Here is a 19,751-nt window from a genome sequence, read left to right as displayed (position 1 = left end):
TGTTTCAAAGATGCAAGACACAGAACCAATTTCCATTTGTAAAAAGAAACATGGGCATTTACGAATCTTTCTTATTGAAAGTCAATTGGATTGAGACCATTAAGAACCTGAGGCTCTCTTGAAAATGGGAATGAAGGTCATAGGTTACATAAGCACTTTTGAAAAATGTTCTTTGTAATCATCTCCACCTTGAGACATAATATACCCATTTTACAGTTTTATTCCAACAACTTGTTCTGTAATGTTCTAGGGAAAGCTGCACAAACTTTTGTGTATCTCACTATTTATAGCATGTCTATAGTCAATGTAAATTGTGTTTTAAAATAGAAGTGCCATGTGAATGGTAGTGAGATTTGTTCACTGTGATCCAAGCTTATCCTAGAATGCCCAGGTTTGTGTAATCTTTTATCTGGGGGAGAGGGCTGATTTTTATTTGGGAATTGTGGGGGAGTGCCAAAACTGTTTTTTTGTTTTTTTTTAAGTGCATCCCAAAGCAACTTACAAATGGAAGGCATAAAGGTAGCTAGTTGACAGGAAATTATTTGTTTTCAGTTGGACTGGTGACGAAGAAACATGAATCCCAGTTTAAGAATTTGTCATCTGACTTTTTCCACCCAGGTTGAGTGTTTTCACATATGACTAGAGAAACAGGAATTTAGAAAAGCAACTTTAATAAATATCTGATTGTTACAATAAAAAAAACATGATCATTTTTATAATAACAGATGTTAATACAAAAAGCAGTAATGCAGGAGGAATAAAAATGCATTTATACTTTTAAAAAAAGCTGAGATGTACAAAATTTAAACATATGAAAAGATTTTAAAAGGAGCTGATTTTTCAATAACACAGGTGTCCACTGCTGTGGATTTTCATTCTGTGCCTAAATGCCTTTTGAATATCCTGACTCTCCCAAACAATTGCTTTTTTCTTCAATAACTGTTTTTTTTAAACAAAAGAAAACAATTAAAAGCAGCTTTTTAAGAGGCAAGGAATCCAGTAGTCAGATGCCATTGTTCTTTTCCATGCAAGACTGCTTTTTCTAAAATTCACTGAAATTATTGTACTCAGTGTGGGGGAGTTCTGTTTTGGATTTCATTATGACAGCTAGAGGTACTGATTAGCAAGAGCTGAAAAAATTGTGTTCAAGAGTCCTAAATGTTGGTTTAAGGAGATAACTGGTTTGTTGGTTTTCAATACATTTTGGAATAGAAGGAATATTCCAAAAGTCTGGAAGGAGGGATATGGTTGGGCCAATATTCAAGAAAGGCAGGCAGGAGGACATAAGTAATTCTAGGTGTGTTAGTCTGACGTCTGACTTGGGCAAAATAATGGGAAAGCTGATACAGGATTCTGTTAATAAGGAATTAAACGATAGGAATATAAATTAATGCCAGCCGACAATGGTTTACGGAAAATAAGTCTTATCAAACAGCAGATTTAGCTCTTTGATGAGGTTACAAACTTAGTAGATAAATGTAGATGTGATACAAATAGATTTGTGTAAGGTGTTTGACTTAATACTGCACGATGTTCCGATTTTTAAAAAATAAGCATAAAGTATCAATAAAGCATCTGTTAAATAGCTAATTCAAAATGCTCACGGTAGTAGTTGGCAATGGAGAATTCTCATGGGTGGGAGTTGTGAGTGGTGTTCAACAGGGATAAGTACTAGATCCAAAGCTAGTCAACATCTTCATCTTGACACAAAGTTTGGCAGACTGGTAAATGAGGATGAGGACAGGGAAGACATACTGGATTGCTTGGTAATCTGGGCCCATTCCAATAAAACATAATACCGCCATACCTACCACATGGGCAAATGTTTTCTGGAAGGCAGAAGCTCTGAAAAAGAGGTGGGGTTGTAGTGATCAAGATGCTGCATATAAGCTTCCAGTATAACGCAGTAGCACAAAGGTTTAACGCCATCCTTGGATGTAGAAACAAGGAAGTAGTGCATAGGAGTATGGAAATTATTTTACCTCGGTATAGAGCATTGGTGAGGTGGATGCTGAATTTTCGGGTACAGTTCTGTCCACATTTTAAAAGGGGATTTTGAAAAATGAGAGTGGGTGTAGAAGAGTCACAAATCTGAGGACTGGAGAAAATGCCTTCAAGTTAACAATTTAAAAAGCTCTCTCCATTTAGTTCATCTAAAAGAAGAGTGCATACAGTCAGGAGGAACTACTGGGGTGAGGGGAGGGTAGAGGTCTCTGTATGACAATTAAAAGCATAAGAATCAATGGCTGAAAGCTGAAGCCAGACACATTCCAACTAGAATGTAAGTATGTCGTTTTACCAGTGTGGGTGATTAAGCCTTGCAACAAACTGCCAAAGGAAGTGGTGGGTTATCTCTTTGTCTTCAAATCAAGACCAGGTGTCTTTCTGAAGGGTTATACTCTAGTGACATACAACTCACTAGGCTCAGTGCAGTGTTGAAATTTAATTGGCCTGTGAATCTACAGGAGGTCACATGAGATAATCCATTACACTACTGTTACATTCAAACTCGTGGTTGGATGCCGCAAGGCTCTCCTCAACAGTGGCTGTTGATTCCCAGACTCAGGATTGCAGAATAGTCTGAGACTGGCTTTCCAAAAACTCTCTTGTCCACAAGTGTTTTCCCTTGATGCAGAAATCGCTGTGGCTGTACTTCTCCTCCCTTCGTTGCAAGGTTCTTCAGGAAAAAAGAAAAATCTTGGTTTTTATAGGGAAATGCTTAAACAGCCAAAAAACCTCATCACTCCAGCAAGTATTGGCAGGTGGATCTGGATGTACTCTCCACAGGAATGCTGCTGAACTTTGGCAATGATTCTCTGGAGGGAGAGGTGGATAAGCCTGCGGGAACAGAGTTGCAAATCCTCCTAGCATAAATATCTCACTGATTTCTTTGTGTGCCAGACTCTTTGCATGCAATGGCAACATGTTTATTGTATAGCTTTGTCATATAATTGCAGTCTTCCCACCATGCCTGAGACTGGGTGTCCAGTTTTTTATACCACACTCATTACTTTAGGCTCTGAACACATGGTCAAATCTAATCAAAAGTGTACACAGCAGTATACAGAGCTGGAATTCACATGCAAACTTGACACTATTAGGCCATGTCTATACTCACGCACTTGAGATCAACCTTCTTGCATTTGATTTAGCAGGCCTAGTTAATAAGACCTGCTAAATTGAATTCTGAGGGTGACTCCAGTTGATGCTGGCAGTCACGAGGAGTAAGGGAAGCCAACAGGAGTGCTTGTTCCTATTGGCCTACTACTGTGAAGATGGCACCATGCTTGGCTTAAGGCAACTTCAGCTACATTATTTGTGTAGCTGGAGTTGCATACCTTAAGCTGACCTTCTGGGTCTGGTGTAGACCTGGCCTTAGAATGGGTCTTAATAGACTGGGAGTGGAGAGCTCACTATAAAATAATTTTCCCTCTTTTTTGGTATTCACACCTTCATGTCACTGCTGGGAATGAGCCACATCCACCTTGACTGAACTGACCTCATTAGTACTGGTCATCGGCATAGTAATGTAACACACCCATCTATGCATGTGTATACATATCTCCCAATCTGAACTTTCCACTTCATGCATCTGGAAGTGGGTTCCAGCCCACAGAAGCTTCTGTCCAGATAAACTTGTTAGTCTTTAAGGTGGTAGAGGACTCCTAGTTCATAGCAATAGAATTAGTACAAGGTGCATTATGTAAATACTAGGGGACTGTGCCCCCTGCTTGTTAGGCTCACCAATCCCCCTTCATCCCTGGAGGGCTGGGACTGAGGAGGGGGGAGCTGGAGCCACTTCCTATGGGGGCCCGGAGCACAGCCCCCTGACCCACCTGCAGAGCAGCCAAGGGGGTCTCCTTCTGATTCTGCCAAGGCTGGTGGGGAGGGCAGGGTGACACAGAGTGATGTGATGATGTCACTCTGTCATCCCCCAAGAAATTTTTTATATCTATAGAGATATGTGCCTGCAACTGGAGATAATTGCATTGATGACTCTGATGACTTGGGGCCTGAAATTAGAACTATTCTGAATAGCTCAGGTTATGACTCCATCAGATCTCACCAGCAAAGAAATCTCTGGTTGCTGCAGAAGGGTGGCAGTTGTGAGGAAAGTAGCAGCCCTCTTTCCTTTAAGCCGGTGGTGGGCAACCTGCGACCCATCGGGGGTCTGTCTGTGGCCCGTGAGACATTTTGTTTACTGTTGCCCATGTGCAGGGTGCCAGATGACACTGGTTTCCATCCACCTAGTTTTTTACTACAGGTATTACTAAAGTGACATGCAGTTAAAGCAAGGGCACTTGAAGCAGAGTGTGTGCTGATTGCACACAACATTGCCTGAGAGAGCCCGTGCACTCCCTGTATCCAGTCAGTGTTGCTTTGGTTTAGTTGACACCCTCCGCAAATTCTAGGTACACAAACGCAGTTAGCAAAACTACCCTATCCCAGGAGCCCATTGGGGTTACAACAATCTTGCAGCTCACCAAGATGGAGGGCCACTCTTGTGGCCCAAGCACTAGTCTAGTTTGCCTATCGCTGCTCTAAGCCATCAATGCATGGGCATTATGCTAGCTGATGCTGTTCTGTTCAAGGTGCCAGCAAACAACTTGGCTACGTCTAGACTGGCATGATTTTCCGCAAATGCTTTTAACAGAAAAGTTTTCCATTAAAAACATTTGCAGAAAAGATAGTCTAGATGGGCACAGACACTTTTCTGCAAAAGCACTTTTTGCGGAAAAGTGTCCGTGCCAATCTAGACGCGGTTTTGCACAAGAAAGTCCCGATCGCCATTTTCACGTTCAGGGCTTTTTTGTGCAAAACAATACCGCATTGCCTACTCTGGCCCTCTTGCGCAAAAGCATTTTTGCAAGAGGGCTTTTGCCCAAACGGGAGCAGCATAGCATTTCCGCAAGAAGCACTGATTTCAGACAGTAGGAAGTCAGTGTTCTTATAAGAACATAAGAACGGCCGTACTGGGTCAGACCAAAGGTCCATCTAGCCCAGTATCTTGTCTACCAACAGTGGCCAGTACCAAGTGCCCCAGAGAGGGTGGACTGAAGACAATGATCAAGCGATTTGTCTCCTGCCATCCCTCTCCAGCCTCTGACAAACAGAGGCCAAGAACACCATTTTATCCTCTGGCTAATAGCCTTTTATGGACCTAACCTCCATGAATTTATCCAGCTTCTCTTTAAACTCTATTATAGTCCTAGCCTTCACAGCCTCCTCTGGCAAGGAGTTCCACAGGTTGACAACACGCTGTGTGAAGAAGAACTTCCTTTTATTAGTTTTAAACCTGCTACCCATTAATTTCATTTGTTGTCCTCTAGTTCGTCTATTATGGGAACTAATAAATAACTTTTCTTTATCAGCCCTCTCCACACCACTCATGATTTTATAGACCTCTATCATATCACCCCCTCAGTCTCCTCTTTTCTAAACTGAAAAGTCCCAGTCGCTTTAGCCTCTCCTCATATGGGACCCGTTCCAAACCCCTAATCATTTTAGTTGCCCTTTTCTGAACCCTTTCAAAGGCCAAAATATCTTTTTTGAGGTGAGGAGACCACATCTGTACACAGTATTCAAGATGTGGGTGTACCATAGTTTTATACAGGGGCAGTAAGATATTCTGGGTCTTATTTTCTATCCCTTTCCTAATAATTCCTAGCATCCTATTTGCCTTTTTGACCGCCACTGCACTGTGAGTGGAAGTTTTCAGAGAACTGTCCACGATAACTCCAAGATCTCTTTCCTGATTTGTCGTAGCCAAATTAGCCCCCATCATACTATACGTATAGTTGGGGTTATTTTTCCCAATGTGCATTACTTTACACTTATCCACATTAAATTTCATTTGCCATTTTGTTGCCCAATCACTCAGTTTGGTGAGATCTTCTTGGAGTCCCTCACAGTCTGCTTCTGTCTTGACTATCCTAAACAGTTTGGTATCATCTGCAAACTTTACTACCTCACTGCTTACCCCTTTCTCCAGATCATTTATGAATAAGTTGAAAAGGATTGGTCCCAGGATTGACCCTTGGGGTACACCACTAGTTACCCCTCTCCAATCTGAAAATTTACCATTTATTCCTACCCTTTGTTTTCTGTCTTTTAACCAGTTCTCAATCCAAGAAAGGACCTTCCCTCTTATCCCATGGCCATGTAATTTACACAAGAGCCTTTGGTGAGGGACCTTGTCAAAGGCTCTCTGAAAATCCAAGTATACTATATCTACTGGATCCCCCTTGTCCGCATGTTTGTTAACCCCTTCAAAGAACTCTAATAGATTAGTAAGTCAGGATTTCCCTTTACAGAAACCATGTTGACTTTTGTCCAACAAATTATGTTCTTCTACATGCTTCACAATTTTATTCTTTACTATTGTTTCGACTAATTTGCCTGGTACTGAAGTTAGACTTAACGGTCTGTAATTGCCAGGATCGCCTCTAGAGCCCTTTTTAAATATTGGTGTCACGTTGGCTACCTTCCAGTCATTAGGTACGGAAGCCGATTTAAAGGATAGGTTACAAACCACAGATAATAGCTCAGCAATTTCCTATCTAAATTCTTTTAGAACCCTTGGATGAATGCCATCCGGTCCCGGAGATTTGTTAACATTAAGTTTTTCTATTTGTTCCAAAACCTCCTCTAATGACACTTCAATCCGGGACAGTTCCTCAGATTCATCACCCACAAAGGACGGTGCAGATTCGGGAATCTCCCCAACGTCCTCAGCCGTGAAGACTGAAGCAAAGAAATCATTTAGTTTCTCCGCAATGGCTTTATCGTCCTTGATTGCTCCTTTTATAGCTCGATCATCTAGGGGACCCACAGGCTTTTTAGCAGGCTTCCTGCTTCTAATGTACTTAAAAAAACATCTTGTTATTTCTTTTTGAGTTTTTGGCTAGCTGTTCCTCAAAATCTTTTTTTGCTTTTCTTATTACATGTTTACACTTGATTTGACAGTGTTTATGTTCCTTTCTATTTATCTCACTAGGATTGGACTTCCACTTCTTAAAAGATACCTTTTTGTCCCTCACTGCTTCTTTTACATGGTGGTTAAGCCACAGTGACTCTTTTTTAGGTCTCTTGCTATGTTTTTTAATTTGGGGTATACATTTAAGTTGGGCCTCTATTATGGTGTCTTTAAAAAGTTTCCATGCAGCTTTCAGGGATTTGGCTCTAGTCACTATGCCTTTTAATTTCTGTTTAGCTAACCTCCTCATTTTTGCGTAATTCCCCTTTTTGAAATTAAATACCAGGGTACTGGACTGCTGAGGTGTTCTTCCCACCACAGGAATGTTGAATGTTATTATATTATGGTCACTATTCCCAAGCGGTCCTGTAACGGTTATATCCTGGACCTGATCCTGCACTCCACTCAGGACTAAATCCAGAATTGCCTCTCCCCTTGTGGGTTCCTGCACTAGCTGCTCCAAGAAGCAGTCATTTAAGCCATTGAGAAATTTTATCTCCACTTCTCTTCCTGAGGTGACATGTATCCAGTCAATATGGGGGTAATTAAAATCCCCCATTATTATAGAGTTCTCTATTTTGGTAGCTTCTCTAATCTCCCTCAGCATTTCTATGTAAGTATCGCTGTCCTGGTCAGGTGGTCGGTAATATATCCCTACTGCTAATTTCTTATTATTGGAGCATGGAATTACTATCCATCGCGTTTCTATGGAACATGTTGATTCACTTAATATTTTTATTTCATTTGATTCTACATTATCTTTCACATACAGTGCCACTCCGCCACCCACCCGGCCTGCTCTATCCTTTCTATATATTTTATATCCCAGTATGATTGTGTCCCACAGATTTTCCTCATTCCACCAGGTTTCAGTGATGCCTATTATGTCTATCTCCTCATTTAATACGAGGTACTCTAGTTCACCCATCTTATTAGTCAGACTCCTAGCATTTGTGTACAAGCACTTTAAAAATTTGCCACTGCTTATTTGTCTGCCCTTTCCTGATGCATTGGATTCCTTTGTATGTGGTTGTTTGTCAGCTCTGGCCAATGGTTTGCCCTCTTCCCTCCTCTCTTTCCGACTACAGCTTAGAGAATCTCTATCAATGGATTCTCCTCTAAGAGAAGTCTCTCTCCGATTTACGTGCATCTCCGCACCAATCGGCTTTTCCCCATCTCTTAGTTTAAAAACTGCTCTACGGCCTTATTAATGTTTAGTGTCAGCAGTCTGGTTCCACCCTGGTTTAGGTGGAGCCCATCCTTCCTGTATAGGTTCCCCCTCTCCCAAAAGTGTCCCAAGTTCCTAATAAATCTAAACCCCTCTTCCCTACACCATCGTCTCATCCACGCATTGAGACTCTGAAGCTCTGCCTGCCTACCTGGCCCTGCGCGTGGAACTGGAAACATTTCCGAGAATGCCACCATAGAGGTCCTGGATTTCAGTCTCTTTCCTAGCAGCCTAAATTTGGCCTCCAGGACATCTCTCCTACTCTTCCCTACGTCATTGGTACCTACATGTACCACAACCACCGGCTCCTCCCCAGCACTACACATAAGTCTATCTAGATGCCTCGAGAGATCCACAACCTTTGCACCAGGCAGGCAAGTGACCATACGGTTCTCCCGGTCATCACAAACCCAACTATCTGTTTCTAACGATTGAATCACCCACTACTAACACCCGCCTTTTCCTAGCTGGCATTCCCTCCCCATCAGAGGTATCCTCAGTGCAAGAGGATACCGCAACATCCTCTGGGAGGAGGGTCCCAACTACGGGATGGTTTCCCTCTGCTCCTGTTAAATGCTCTGTTCCCTTGAGACTTTCATCCTCCTTAAGAACACTGGGGCTCTCAGACTGGAGGTGGGACAGTACTACAGTGTCCCGGAAAGTCTCATCAACATAGCTCTCTAACTCCCTTAGCTCTTCCAGATCAGCCACCCTGTCCTCCAAAGCCCGAACTTGGTCTCTGAGGGTCAGGAGCTCCTTGCAACGGGTGCACACATACGCCACCCGCCCACAGGGCAAGTAATCATACATGTTACACTCGACGCAATAAACAGGATAGCCCCCACTCTGCTGCTGGGCTTCTGTCTCCATGTTTGTAATGAATAAGTTTAAGTACAAACTGGGATTCTTTTTAAACTTCGGGAGTATAGATTATTCTAAGTTAGGTTTTAAAGAAGGACACAAGTCACTAGTGCCCTCTAAACTCCCTCTCCAAACTCTCCTGTTACCTGTTCCTGGTCGCGCTCTCCCTGGTCGCTGAGTCACAGGCTTATATAGCTCTGGCAGCCCCTCCCCCTGACTGAGGCTCAGCCAATTAACAGAGGCTTCTAGATTTCAAACCTTTTAGAAGCTCCTTCAAACAAACCAACCAACCAGACAAACACAAGCTCAGCACACTGCAAATAACTCCCCCACACACAAACACACACTCCAGACAGCCACTTACCACAAGGGTCCCGTTTGTACTCCTCTTTTACCTGGAGAACTCCCTCTCCAAACTCTCCTGTTTTTTGTGGAAAAACTTGCCAGTCTAGACGCAGCCCTTATGTATCTAAGTGTTAGCTACATAGTCCTGGGCCTCCTGGATCAGTTTCTTGAGTTGAAAATTTAATAATGTTGCTGAAAAAAGGGATTCATGTACTGAGACAAACCTAAAAAGTCTAATCCTTTAAACCACAAGAAAAAAAAGCGCACTCATTTTGGGGGGATATCAAAATGATCCTTTCTCTTTTGATATGCCAACATGGTTGAGCAAACCGCAAAGTTCCTGTTGCACCTATAAGAAAAGTACCGGAAATTTGATTTACAGTAATTGCACTATCACTCACCTGGGTCCTTTTTAAACACATGCATTTGACCTTGGATACTTGTACATAGCAAGCATCAAAACACAACCATCCTTAAACAGAGAAAGCATTTTGGAAGATGTACAGCTATTTATGTAAAAGATTTTATGGGGTGGGCATGTAGTAATATGCTGAAAATCATTTGTACCACTATCAAATGAGATGATTTAGATACATTTAAAAAGTAACTGTTAATATACACAGCCCCCAAAATGTTGTTGTAGACTTACAAACCCATAAATTGTCTCAGGGCTTGTCCACTACAAGCCAAACAGAAAATATTTGAAGATGTTTAATTTTAAATGGATTAGTTCAGTGGTATTAAATTCTTGTATGGATGCTGTAGTTCAGAATTAAAGTGGCTTTACAATGTGGTATATCTTAATCCATTTTGAAACTGATTTAAATTAAATACTAAAGCCACTTTAATTCTGAATACGGATGTTCACAATCAGGTTTAACTAATCCACTTCATATACACCTTTAGTTAATTAAGATTAATCTTCCTATATGGTCTTTGTAAACAAGCCTTACATACAGTGGCAGTTTCGCATATGCAATATTAGAAATGTAGTATTGCATAATTGGTTAAAATCCTTTTTGGATAAAATATATAGGTAAGGTGGAAAGGATTTAGCTATCAAATGTCTTCAAGCTAGGTGTCCTCTTAGCTGCAGTAGGCTAGGAAACATAATTCCATACCTTGCTTTCCTTGTAGACAGAAATTAGCCAGGAGTTGACTCTGGTGTCTGATTATAGTCTCTCTTCTGCACCCCTCACATTAATTTACCTGAGCCATGTTTGTCAGCTGTTATCTTTGCACTTGTGTGGCATTTTTATGTTGGAGATCTAATCCAGGGTTGGATTTATGATTCTTCTTAAGGGGATGTGCCAGCAAACGCACAAGGGGTTGTACTAAAGTGGGAACAGAAGTAACACAGGATCTGTATAGTATGTGGATGCCTCACTAACACCCTGTGAGTGGTACGGTCATAAATCAGCTGGTCACATCTCAGAATATTTGGGCTATGTAAGCACACAGAGAGGTGGTACAGAGTGAACCTAACCCCTATGCGGTCTGTATAATGGGGCAGGGACAAGGTAGTAACAAAAAGGTGGGCCGAGGCAGGGTTCTTGTCTCTCACCGGTTCTTAGCTGTGGGACCATTGCAGCCCAGAGCCTAAGAGAGCTACCATACATCCACCAATCACAGCTTGGGAATTATAGGTTGCAAGGATGGCATCAGTCTGCCACCGAGAGCCCTTCCTGAACTATTGACAGCTTGTATCTCTGAGCACAGGTAGGTAGTGTGTGTATGCACATGCTAGCTGACGTAGTTTAGATCACTGCAAACTGACAAGACATGCGTGTCTGTGGCTGATCCAGAACGCCTGCCAAAGCCAACTCCATAAGCTTATAGGAGCAGTAAGGCGGGGGAAAGCCAATTGCAGAGAGAATGAGTAGTCAGAACTTTAGAAATCTGACTTGTGTGTGAACCGAGACCTCAATTATACCCTAGCAATGCTGACAGCTGGACTCAGCAGTTACAATTCAACTTTCTAGTATTGCTAAATTACCTGACAATTTGCAACACACCCAAGAAGCTACATTAGGCTTATGCTCACAGATAGCTTAATCAGACATGTTATATGGGGAAAACCTCTTGCTTTGTCCATTTTGTGTTTTTAATGTGCACAGCAACGAAGCAAAGCTGATTCCAGATGTGCTTATCTAAAGAGGATTGTCTTAGCACCCAGAGTGTCTGAATTCTGTGCTGCACCTGAGCAAGCAGCCGGCGGCATCTAGTCCCATTTTAAAAACTGCATGGCCACAAGTGACAATAAAAAGGCCACAGACAAAGATTTTAGTGTTTCGTTCCTATTATTAACCACTTTCCCCAGGTATCTTGGACTGCTGTGTTTAGAAAAGATCCCCGTAGCTCCGGCACACTGAATAAGAGGTGCCTGGTAGGAGGTGGGTCGCTTCTCAGGCCTGTCAGGGCTAGATCCATCCGTGGGCCTTTCGCCGATGAACAGCAAACTACGATCTTTTGTGTCTTGCTCCATTCTGAAGAGTTCGTACTCTGTGTGGGGCAACTTGAGGCCCAAAGCCAGACACCCACCGGTCAGCGTTATATCCTGCTCCATTCCGGCACTCCAGGAGCCACTCTCCCCGCAGGTCCCTGGCTCTGAGGAGTTTAGCATTGTCACGGTTACTTGATCCATTGCTGTAACCCGAGCATAGGTCACTTTAAAGGCCAGCTCTGTGCCCCCTCTCACTTTGGAGGATGGGACGCCCTTGGTGTAGTGCCCAGACGCGTAGATGGTGAAAGTAGGCTGTTTGCAGAGTGGGTCCGAGTAGTGATAATAGTACCCTTCCCAGGTGCGATTGGTGCCATGAAATATGAAATACCTGGTAAGGAAAAGCACAGCTGGTCGGACTTCACAATGGGCGCTCACCCACCGGCCACTCAACTGCATAGGTAGCTCGGCCTTAGCTGGTAATATAGGTGGATGGTGTTCATCAGATCTGAATACAATCCCACAAGCAGGGCAAGGATGCACGTGATGCTGTTGGAGGCAAACAAATAAAAAGTAAAGGAAAACTATTGCATGCAAGCCCCCATTTGAAGCATTTAAACAACAGGCCAATCTCCATCCCTGGCGCAACTTCACTGAAGTCCAGGAGGCTGCATCAGGGATAAATTTGGCCCAATGTGTCCAACCAGTTAAGTAAGGCCCAGGTCATCTGCTATTCCAGGGAAAACCAGAAAGGTCCAAATTCTGTCTTTGGAGATGAGCACTGTGCTCATCTTGAAAAGAGCCGTGTGTGTGCACCGTAGGATTGACACACAGATACCTTCCCACCAACAGCACAAGAAGAACTCCACATGGACTCCTTCTGAGGGCCGAAATGACAGTCTGGACCTCTACATAGAATGCTTCCGCCGACGTGCACAGGCAGAAATAGTGGAAAAACAGCTTCGCTTGCCTGGTAAGCTCAGACATGCAGAACGCAATGCCATCCACAGCCTCCCGAACAACTCTGACATTATAATCAAAGAGGCTGACAAAGGAGGTGCTGTTGTCATCATGAACAGGCCTGACTACCTAAAGGAGGTTGCCAGACAACTCTCTAATACCAAATTCTACAGGCCTCTTTCCTCAGATCCCACTAAGGGATACACTAAGAAACTGCACCATCTGCTCAGGACACTCCCTACACAAGCACAGGAACAAATCGACACATCCTTAGAGCCCCGACCAGGGTTGTTCTATCTATTACCCAAGATCCACAAACCTGGAAATCCCGGACGCCCCATCATCTCGGGCATTGGCACTCTTACTGAAGGACTGTCTGGCTATGTGGACTCTCTACTCAGACCCTACGCCACCAGCACTCCCAGTTACCTCCGTGACACTACGGATTTCCTGAGAAAACTACAATGCATTGGTGATCTTCCAGAAAACACCATCCTAGCCACCATGGATGTAGAGGCTCTCTACACAAACATCCCACATGCAGATGGAGTACAAGCTGTCAGGAACAGTATCCCTGATGATGCCACAGCACAACTGGTGACTGAACTCTGAATTTATCCTCACACACAACTATTTCAGATTTGGTGACAACATATACCTCCAGACCAGTGGCACTGCTATGGGCACCCGCATGGCCCCACAATATACCAACATTTTTATGGCTGCCCTGGAACAATGCTTCCTCAGCTCTCGTCCACTTACGCCCCTTCTCTACCTATGCTACATTGATGACATCTTCATCATCTGGACCCATGGGAAGGAGACTCTGGAAGAATTTCACCACGATTTCAACAGCTTCCACCCCACCATCAACCTCAGCACGGACCAGTCTACACGGGAAGTCCATTTCCTGGACACCACGGTGCAAATAAGTGACGGTCACATCAACACCACCCTATACCGAAAACCTACCGACCGCTATGCTTACCTGCATGCCTCCAGCTTCCATCCCGGACATACCACACGATCCATTGTTTACAGCCAAGCACTGAGTTACAACCGCATATGCTCCAATCCCTCAGACAGAGACCTACACCTACAAGATCTTCAACAAGCATTCTGTAAACTACGATACCCACATGAGGAAGTGAGGAGACAGATTGACAGAGCCAGACGTGTACCCAAAAGCCTCCTGCTACGGGACAAGCCCAAGAAAGAAACCAACAGAACACCACTGGCCATCACCTACAGTCCTCAGCTAAAACCTCTCCAACGCATCATTAGTGATCTACAACCCATCCTGGACAATGATCCCTCGCTTTCACAGGCCTTGAGAGGCAGGCTAGTCCTTGCCCACAGACAACCCACCAACCTGAAGCATATTCTCACCAGCAACTACACACCGCACCATAATAACTCTAACTCAGGAACCAATCCATGCAACAAACCTCAGTGCCAACTCTGCCCACATATATACACCAGCAACACCATCACAGGACCTAACCAGATCAGCCATACTGTCACTGGTTCATTCTCCTGCACATCTACTAATGTAATATATGCCATCATGTGCCAACAATGCCCCACTGCTATATACATCGGCCAAACAGGACAGTCCCTACGTAAAAGAATCAATGGACACAAATCAGATACTAGGAATAGCAACATACAAAAACCTGTAGGGGAACACTTCAATCTCCCTGGACAATTGCAGATCTAAAGGTAACCATCCTGCAGCAAAAATACTTCAGGACCAGACTTCAAAGAGAAACTGCTGAGCTACAGTTCATCTTCAAGTTTGACACAATCAACTCAGGATTAAACAAGGATTGTGAATGGCTCGCTAACTACAAAAGCAGCTTCTCCTCTCTTGGAATTCACACCTCCAGATCAGCTACTAGAAGTGGGCCTCATCCTCCTTGACTGGATCCACCTGGTCATCTCCAGCCTGATCCTGGCCTGCATATTTATACCTGCCTCTGGAAATTTCCACTACATACATCTGACGAAGTGGGTCTTTGCCCACGAAAGCTTATGCTCCAACACTTCAGTTAGTCTATAAGGTGCCACCTCGCCACCGTAGGACAGTAGTTGGTCCAAGAGGACTGCTGCTAGCAGGACAAGAGCTGTACTTTTGGTAGCCTCTGTGAAAAGAAAGCAGAGCATATGTCTACGCTGCAGGCTTCTTGCGCAAGAGATCGTCTGTAAAAATTTCTTGAGCAAGAGAGCGTCCAGACTGCATGGACATGCTCTTGAAAGTAAGCTCTGATTGCCATGCAAAGAATGGCCACCAGGGCACCGGTTTCCTCTTTCCGTGCAAAAAACCCCCTCCTCCTCTTTTGCAAAAAGGCGTTCTTCCTCGTAGAATGAGGAATACCTACACCGGAAAAACCCCTCTGTTCTTTCGATATTTTTTTTTTTTTTTGGCACAAAAACGCACTTGAGGTGAGGACACTCCATGCCGTTTTTCTGAAAAAGCTCTGTGGTGTAGACATAGCCAGAGTTTTCACTGCAAGATTTCTGTGACTATTCGAGAGGCTAGGATTTGGGCACAAAGGTTGAGGCTTTGCTATCATAACTTTCCCCCTCCTTCCCATTACCATGTATCTGGCACAAAAGGCCTGAAGAAAATGCTGTCAATTAGGGTTATTCAGGCAGCCTCTGGTAATGCTGGGAACTGTCAAATAAACTGGCAGATTTTTATATCCAGTCACATATAGCCATAAAAACCAACCCACTGCTGAGCCTCTCAGGCAAAGGACTAAGAAACAGTGCTGCCCGCTCCTAGAAAAGTCCATGAAACCTAGTATAAAAACACCTTTTAGCACAAAATGCTATGAAAAACATGGACCCAGCCAGCAGGCATTTAATTTTTAAGGGGCCCCATGTTGTCTGAGCATTGCCCAAAGCTCTCTGTCAAGCCAATCCTATATCCAATCTAAGTCTGTAAGAGCTTTAGGCAAACTTGAAACCTTTCCCTATATTTCATTTGGGAAAGTGTCACCACATGGTGACTTTTCCAAGAGTTAAGTATTCTGACCTTTGATCATTTTCTAAAATTCTAGCTAATCTTTCCTGAACTGTTTGCATGGAACAACACTGAATAACTCAGTAGTTAACAGTAGGGTGGGTAATTTACATGCATGCTGATTGGAGTCTACTGCAATTTAGTCATTTTCAGCTTGCTTTACTGCTACTGTCACGCTAATGAGTGCTGACAGTACACAGTACGTTATTGCTAAATAATCCCAGAAGTTGGCAAATTATATATATATTCTCTGTAGACAGGAAATTCTTTGATAATGGGAGGTAATTTGGGAAGAGGGGGGGGTTCTTTAAAACAGTTATAGATTTAAGGAAGTAAAAGTAGTATTTCTTCCAGCAGGTTAAAAAATGGCTCCTAGCTGTCAGGACCAGGAGGTAGGTAGCCATATCTACTCGTTAGTGTAAGCCAGGGTTCAGAACTAGGAGTTCAGATGATAAACCAAGAATCGGAGACCAGAAACCAGGAGTGCAGGTCAAGCCAAAGGTTTGGAATCTCGGCTTGACAAAGCCCTGGCCGGGTTGATTTTGTTGGGATTGGTCCTGCCTAGAGCAGGGGGCTGGACTTGACGACTTTCTGAGGTCTCTTCCAGTTCTGTGATTCTATGATTCTATGATTAATCCCAAGTCAGGAAACCAGGTGGTCAGGAACTGAAGCTAGGAGTAAAGTACCGAGTGAGCACTTCAAATCAAGCTCTACCCCACTTGTACAGATTTCCTGCTCCTTCCTCTGTCTTAAATAGCAGGGAGCAAGCCAATCAGTCACCAATCGGGGCTTAAGGAAGTGACTTCCAGCTGAATAAAGCTTTGAGGAGTCCTGATTCTAGTGGGTAGTAGTAAAGTGTCAGGTATAGGATTGGCACATGATGAGCACCCACCTAAGGCATCTCCTGGACCTGGGTTTGACAGCTGTAGGTCGACATCAGTGAAGGTGAGTAAATTATTAGTGATGGCTAATGTTGCACATTAGTTCATTAGAAGAGAAGGCTGTGTCCAACAAAATTAATATTGCGAAACCAACACTTACTTGTTTCAGCCACATAAAGTTATTTCTAATGTATGGCAGCTTCTAATTATCCTCAAGTGATGATACCATCTGCTGGGGAGCTTTACAGAGCTGTTTGTTGATTAATTACAGCACTATATTTATAGAGTGAAAGTCAGTATCTTCGGGTTGGGTTTAAGTTAATGTTTAAAGATATTTGTTTACCAGCTGGTTTAGCTCATGTGCATGGTTTTGGCCCAAAATAATACCCAGCTTTAGACCAATGCAAGCATGTTACTTGGAGGTTTGCCATTTTGTGTTTTACTTTTTCTCTCTTACTACATCTACACTGTAGCATTCTTCCACAAAAGCTTATGCAAATGAAGTGTGGAGTGGAATATCACCATGCTTCATTTGCATAATTAATTATCAGCCGCTTTTGCGCAAGAGGCTTTTGCACAAAAAGGAGCTGTGTAGATGGCTCCTTTTTGCGCAAAAACCCCCTCTTGCGCAAGAGCCGTTCTTCCTCAAGGAGCCTTCTACACAGCTCCTTTTTGCATAAAAGCCTCTTGCGCAAAAGCAGGTACTAATTAATTATGCAAATGAAGCATGGTGATATTCCACTCCACACTTCATTTGCATAAGCTTTTGCGGAAGAAGGCTACAGTGTAGACGTAGCCTTAAATTCCAGTTGTTGTAAGGGTAGAAAACTTCCAGTAAATGAAGCATTTCATGAGTTAATCCTGTTCTAGCTTGTAATGTTCATAAGAGACTTTTCTGGCCTGCCTTGCTGCTCAATCACATTTTGGACTTGATTAGCTATGATTTAGATAAATAATACATTTTTTTTCTGGGAATAAACCAGCCTACTGGCAAAAAATAAAAATAAATCACATCTGCTGTATAATATTATTTATGTTGAAGTAAAGTGATTTCTGTAGGATAACACAATTGTATTCAGGGCAATTTCCCCTTCTAATGGCATTATATTGTGAATAATGATTTAATGGCACATGGTTGTTTCCTCATTCCTCTTTCAACCTGAAGGACAGGGCAGAGAAATAAGATGAGGGACTCAAGACAAATACCAGTGCAGCGTTTATAATGATGTGGGACTTAACCTCAGTACAGGATCTGAGTCTGCATTTCTAGTGAAAACACAGCAGCTAAAGAAAATCTATTAGCTCTGTGTCCCCTGCCAGTGAAGGACCATTCCCTATATTATGTTTCTTTTACTGCTTAGTCCAGGATAGCTTCAAGGCCACATGCTCAGTAAGGGGAAGAGCCAGATGCACGGAGCACCTAGATTTGTAGCTGGTTCTCCAACCAGCACCTTGCACAAGACGCAATTTTGCCCACCAACTCTATTGTTACAATACTGAGGTGATTACAGTAGGTGGGATAAATAATTTAAGACCCTCTCTTTAGACAGGCTGCAGACAGAGGGGCATTGAAAAACAGGGGGCACAAGGGAGCTGGGTTTCCATTTTTAATGTGGCCCAGGGGTAAGTGATGTTCTTACCAGAGCATTCTGCAACGGGCGTTGATACCCTGTTGGTCGATAATGGAGCCTCTCCGACCACTTGGTGTGAATGTCTCCTAGATACAGCTCCTCCACTGCCCTACGGCCACTCGACTGAGTTTCCAGGAGGGGCTCATAATACGTCTCCACCCGCACCAGGCTGAGTTCATGCATGGCAAAGCCCAGGGCTGCAGTGCAATCTCGCCCCTCCTTGGCACTCAGCACCTCATAGAGGACTCCAGGAGCCCAGGACCGTCCAGGTGGAAAGAATCCACTGCAGCTCCCTCCTGATGACTGATTGATCCGGGCAGAGATCTCCTGCATGGCCCTCTGGCTGTGGAAAACAATGCCCACTTTGTGCAGGTGGTAGTCTGCCTCTGTGGCCCCTCGGGTGATCCAGGAGGCCTGGCGCAGTCTGAGCTTGCCTTTGATCACCAGGGAGTGGGAGGGATCGCGGCAGGAGGGGTCCCAGTAGTAGAACTGATAGGCCTTGAACAGGCGGTTGGAGTAAAACAGATAGGATCTGGTGAGGAACTCCGGTCCTGGGCGTACCTCACATCTAAGAGCCAAGAGGAGACAAGAAGAAGAGTCCTTAGTCACGTACTGAGTGGAAGAGCTGGGGTTTGAATTCTAGCCTGAGTCTGTACAGAGAAATTAACGGGGCATTTGCCTCTTTTGTCCCCATGATGAGAGAGGCTTCACTGTTGCTCTGCTCCCTTCCCCATTGACAGCGAGGGCCTTCCCCCGTCTCACCTCACCAGGCCTGTCGACAGGGGGAGGCAAAAGTGACAGTTGCCCTGTGTCCCAGGGCTCTCAGCTAATCTGGCAACAGCCCCAGGCCCTTTGAATCACCACTGAAGTGCCACGCTATGCGCTCCAGAGCCCCACATGGTGTGCTCCAGGCCGCTCACAGAGGGTGCCCCAGATCTGCCCCTTCTGCCTGAGGCCTCACCCCCAGCATTGCCCATGGGCCTAGCAATCCTGTCGGCCCCCTGGCATTCCAAGGACACAATTATTCCTGCAGTGGTGATTTCATTTCACTGCATCCGCAGCAAAGAGGCACCGTGTTAAAACAATACACCCACAAACCAACAGAGCAGAGTTTCTTTGCGCAGAAGAACCCCATAATCCCCTGGGCACAGCTGCCAAAAGACGAAAGGGTGGGGAGAATCTTAATTACCCTCACTCAAGTAGCATTAAACAAATGGCTTGTCAAACGATCAAGTTGCGTTTCCTCTGCTAGGCGGCACAGAGAAATGGGGCAATGGAGTATCATGGTGAATGGCAGAGACTTGCCAATGAGTGAACACAGTGGGTCTCCCTAACACCCATCACCATAAGGTCCTGTGAGGGAGTAGTCCACCACAGCAACAGTGGAGGTTCAGGGGGGAG

At 44.1% G+C, this 19,751-nt stretch overlaps 1 protein-coding gene across 1 annotated transcript in view; it reads right to left on the bottom strand.

The window, feature by feature from the left end:
* Positions 1-9,911: 9,911 nt before the first annotated feature.
* Positions 9,912-19,751, bottom strand: part of APCDD1L (APC down-regulated 1 like) — a 30,947-nt gene continuing 21,107 nt past the window's right edge. Inside the window, exons 3-4 of the mRNA XM_075901135.1 lie at positions 18,360-18,918; positions 9,912-12,399 (exon numbers count right to left, since the gene is read on the bottom strand). Coding sequence (XP_075757250.1) covers positions 11,632-12,399; positions 18,360-18,918 — 1,327 coding nt within the window. The 3' untranslated portion in view covers positions 9,912-11,631. The remainder of the gene's footprint in view (positions 12,400-18,359; positions 18,919-19,751) is intronic.

Source organism: Pelodiscus sinensis, chromosome 18 (genome assembly GCF_049634645.1).
Source record: "Pelodiscus sinensis isolate JC-2024 chromosome 18, ASM4963464v1, whole genome shotgun sequence".
NCBI classification, from domain to species: domain Eukaryota; kingdom Metazoa; phylum Chordata; order Testudines; family Trionychidae; genus Pelodiscus; species Pelodiscus sinensis.
This window is presented reverse-complemented; position numbering and strand designations above follow the sequence as displayed.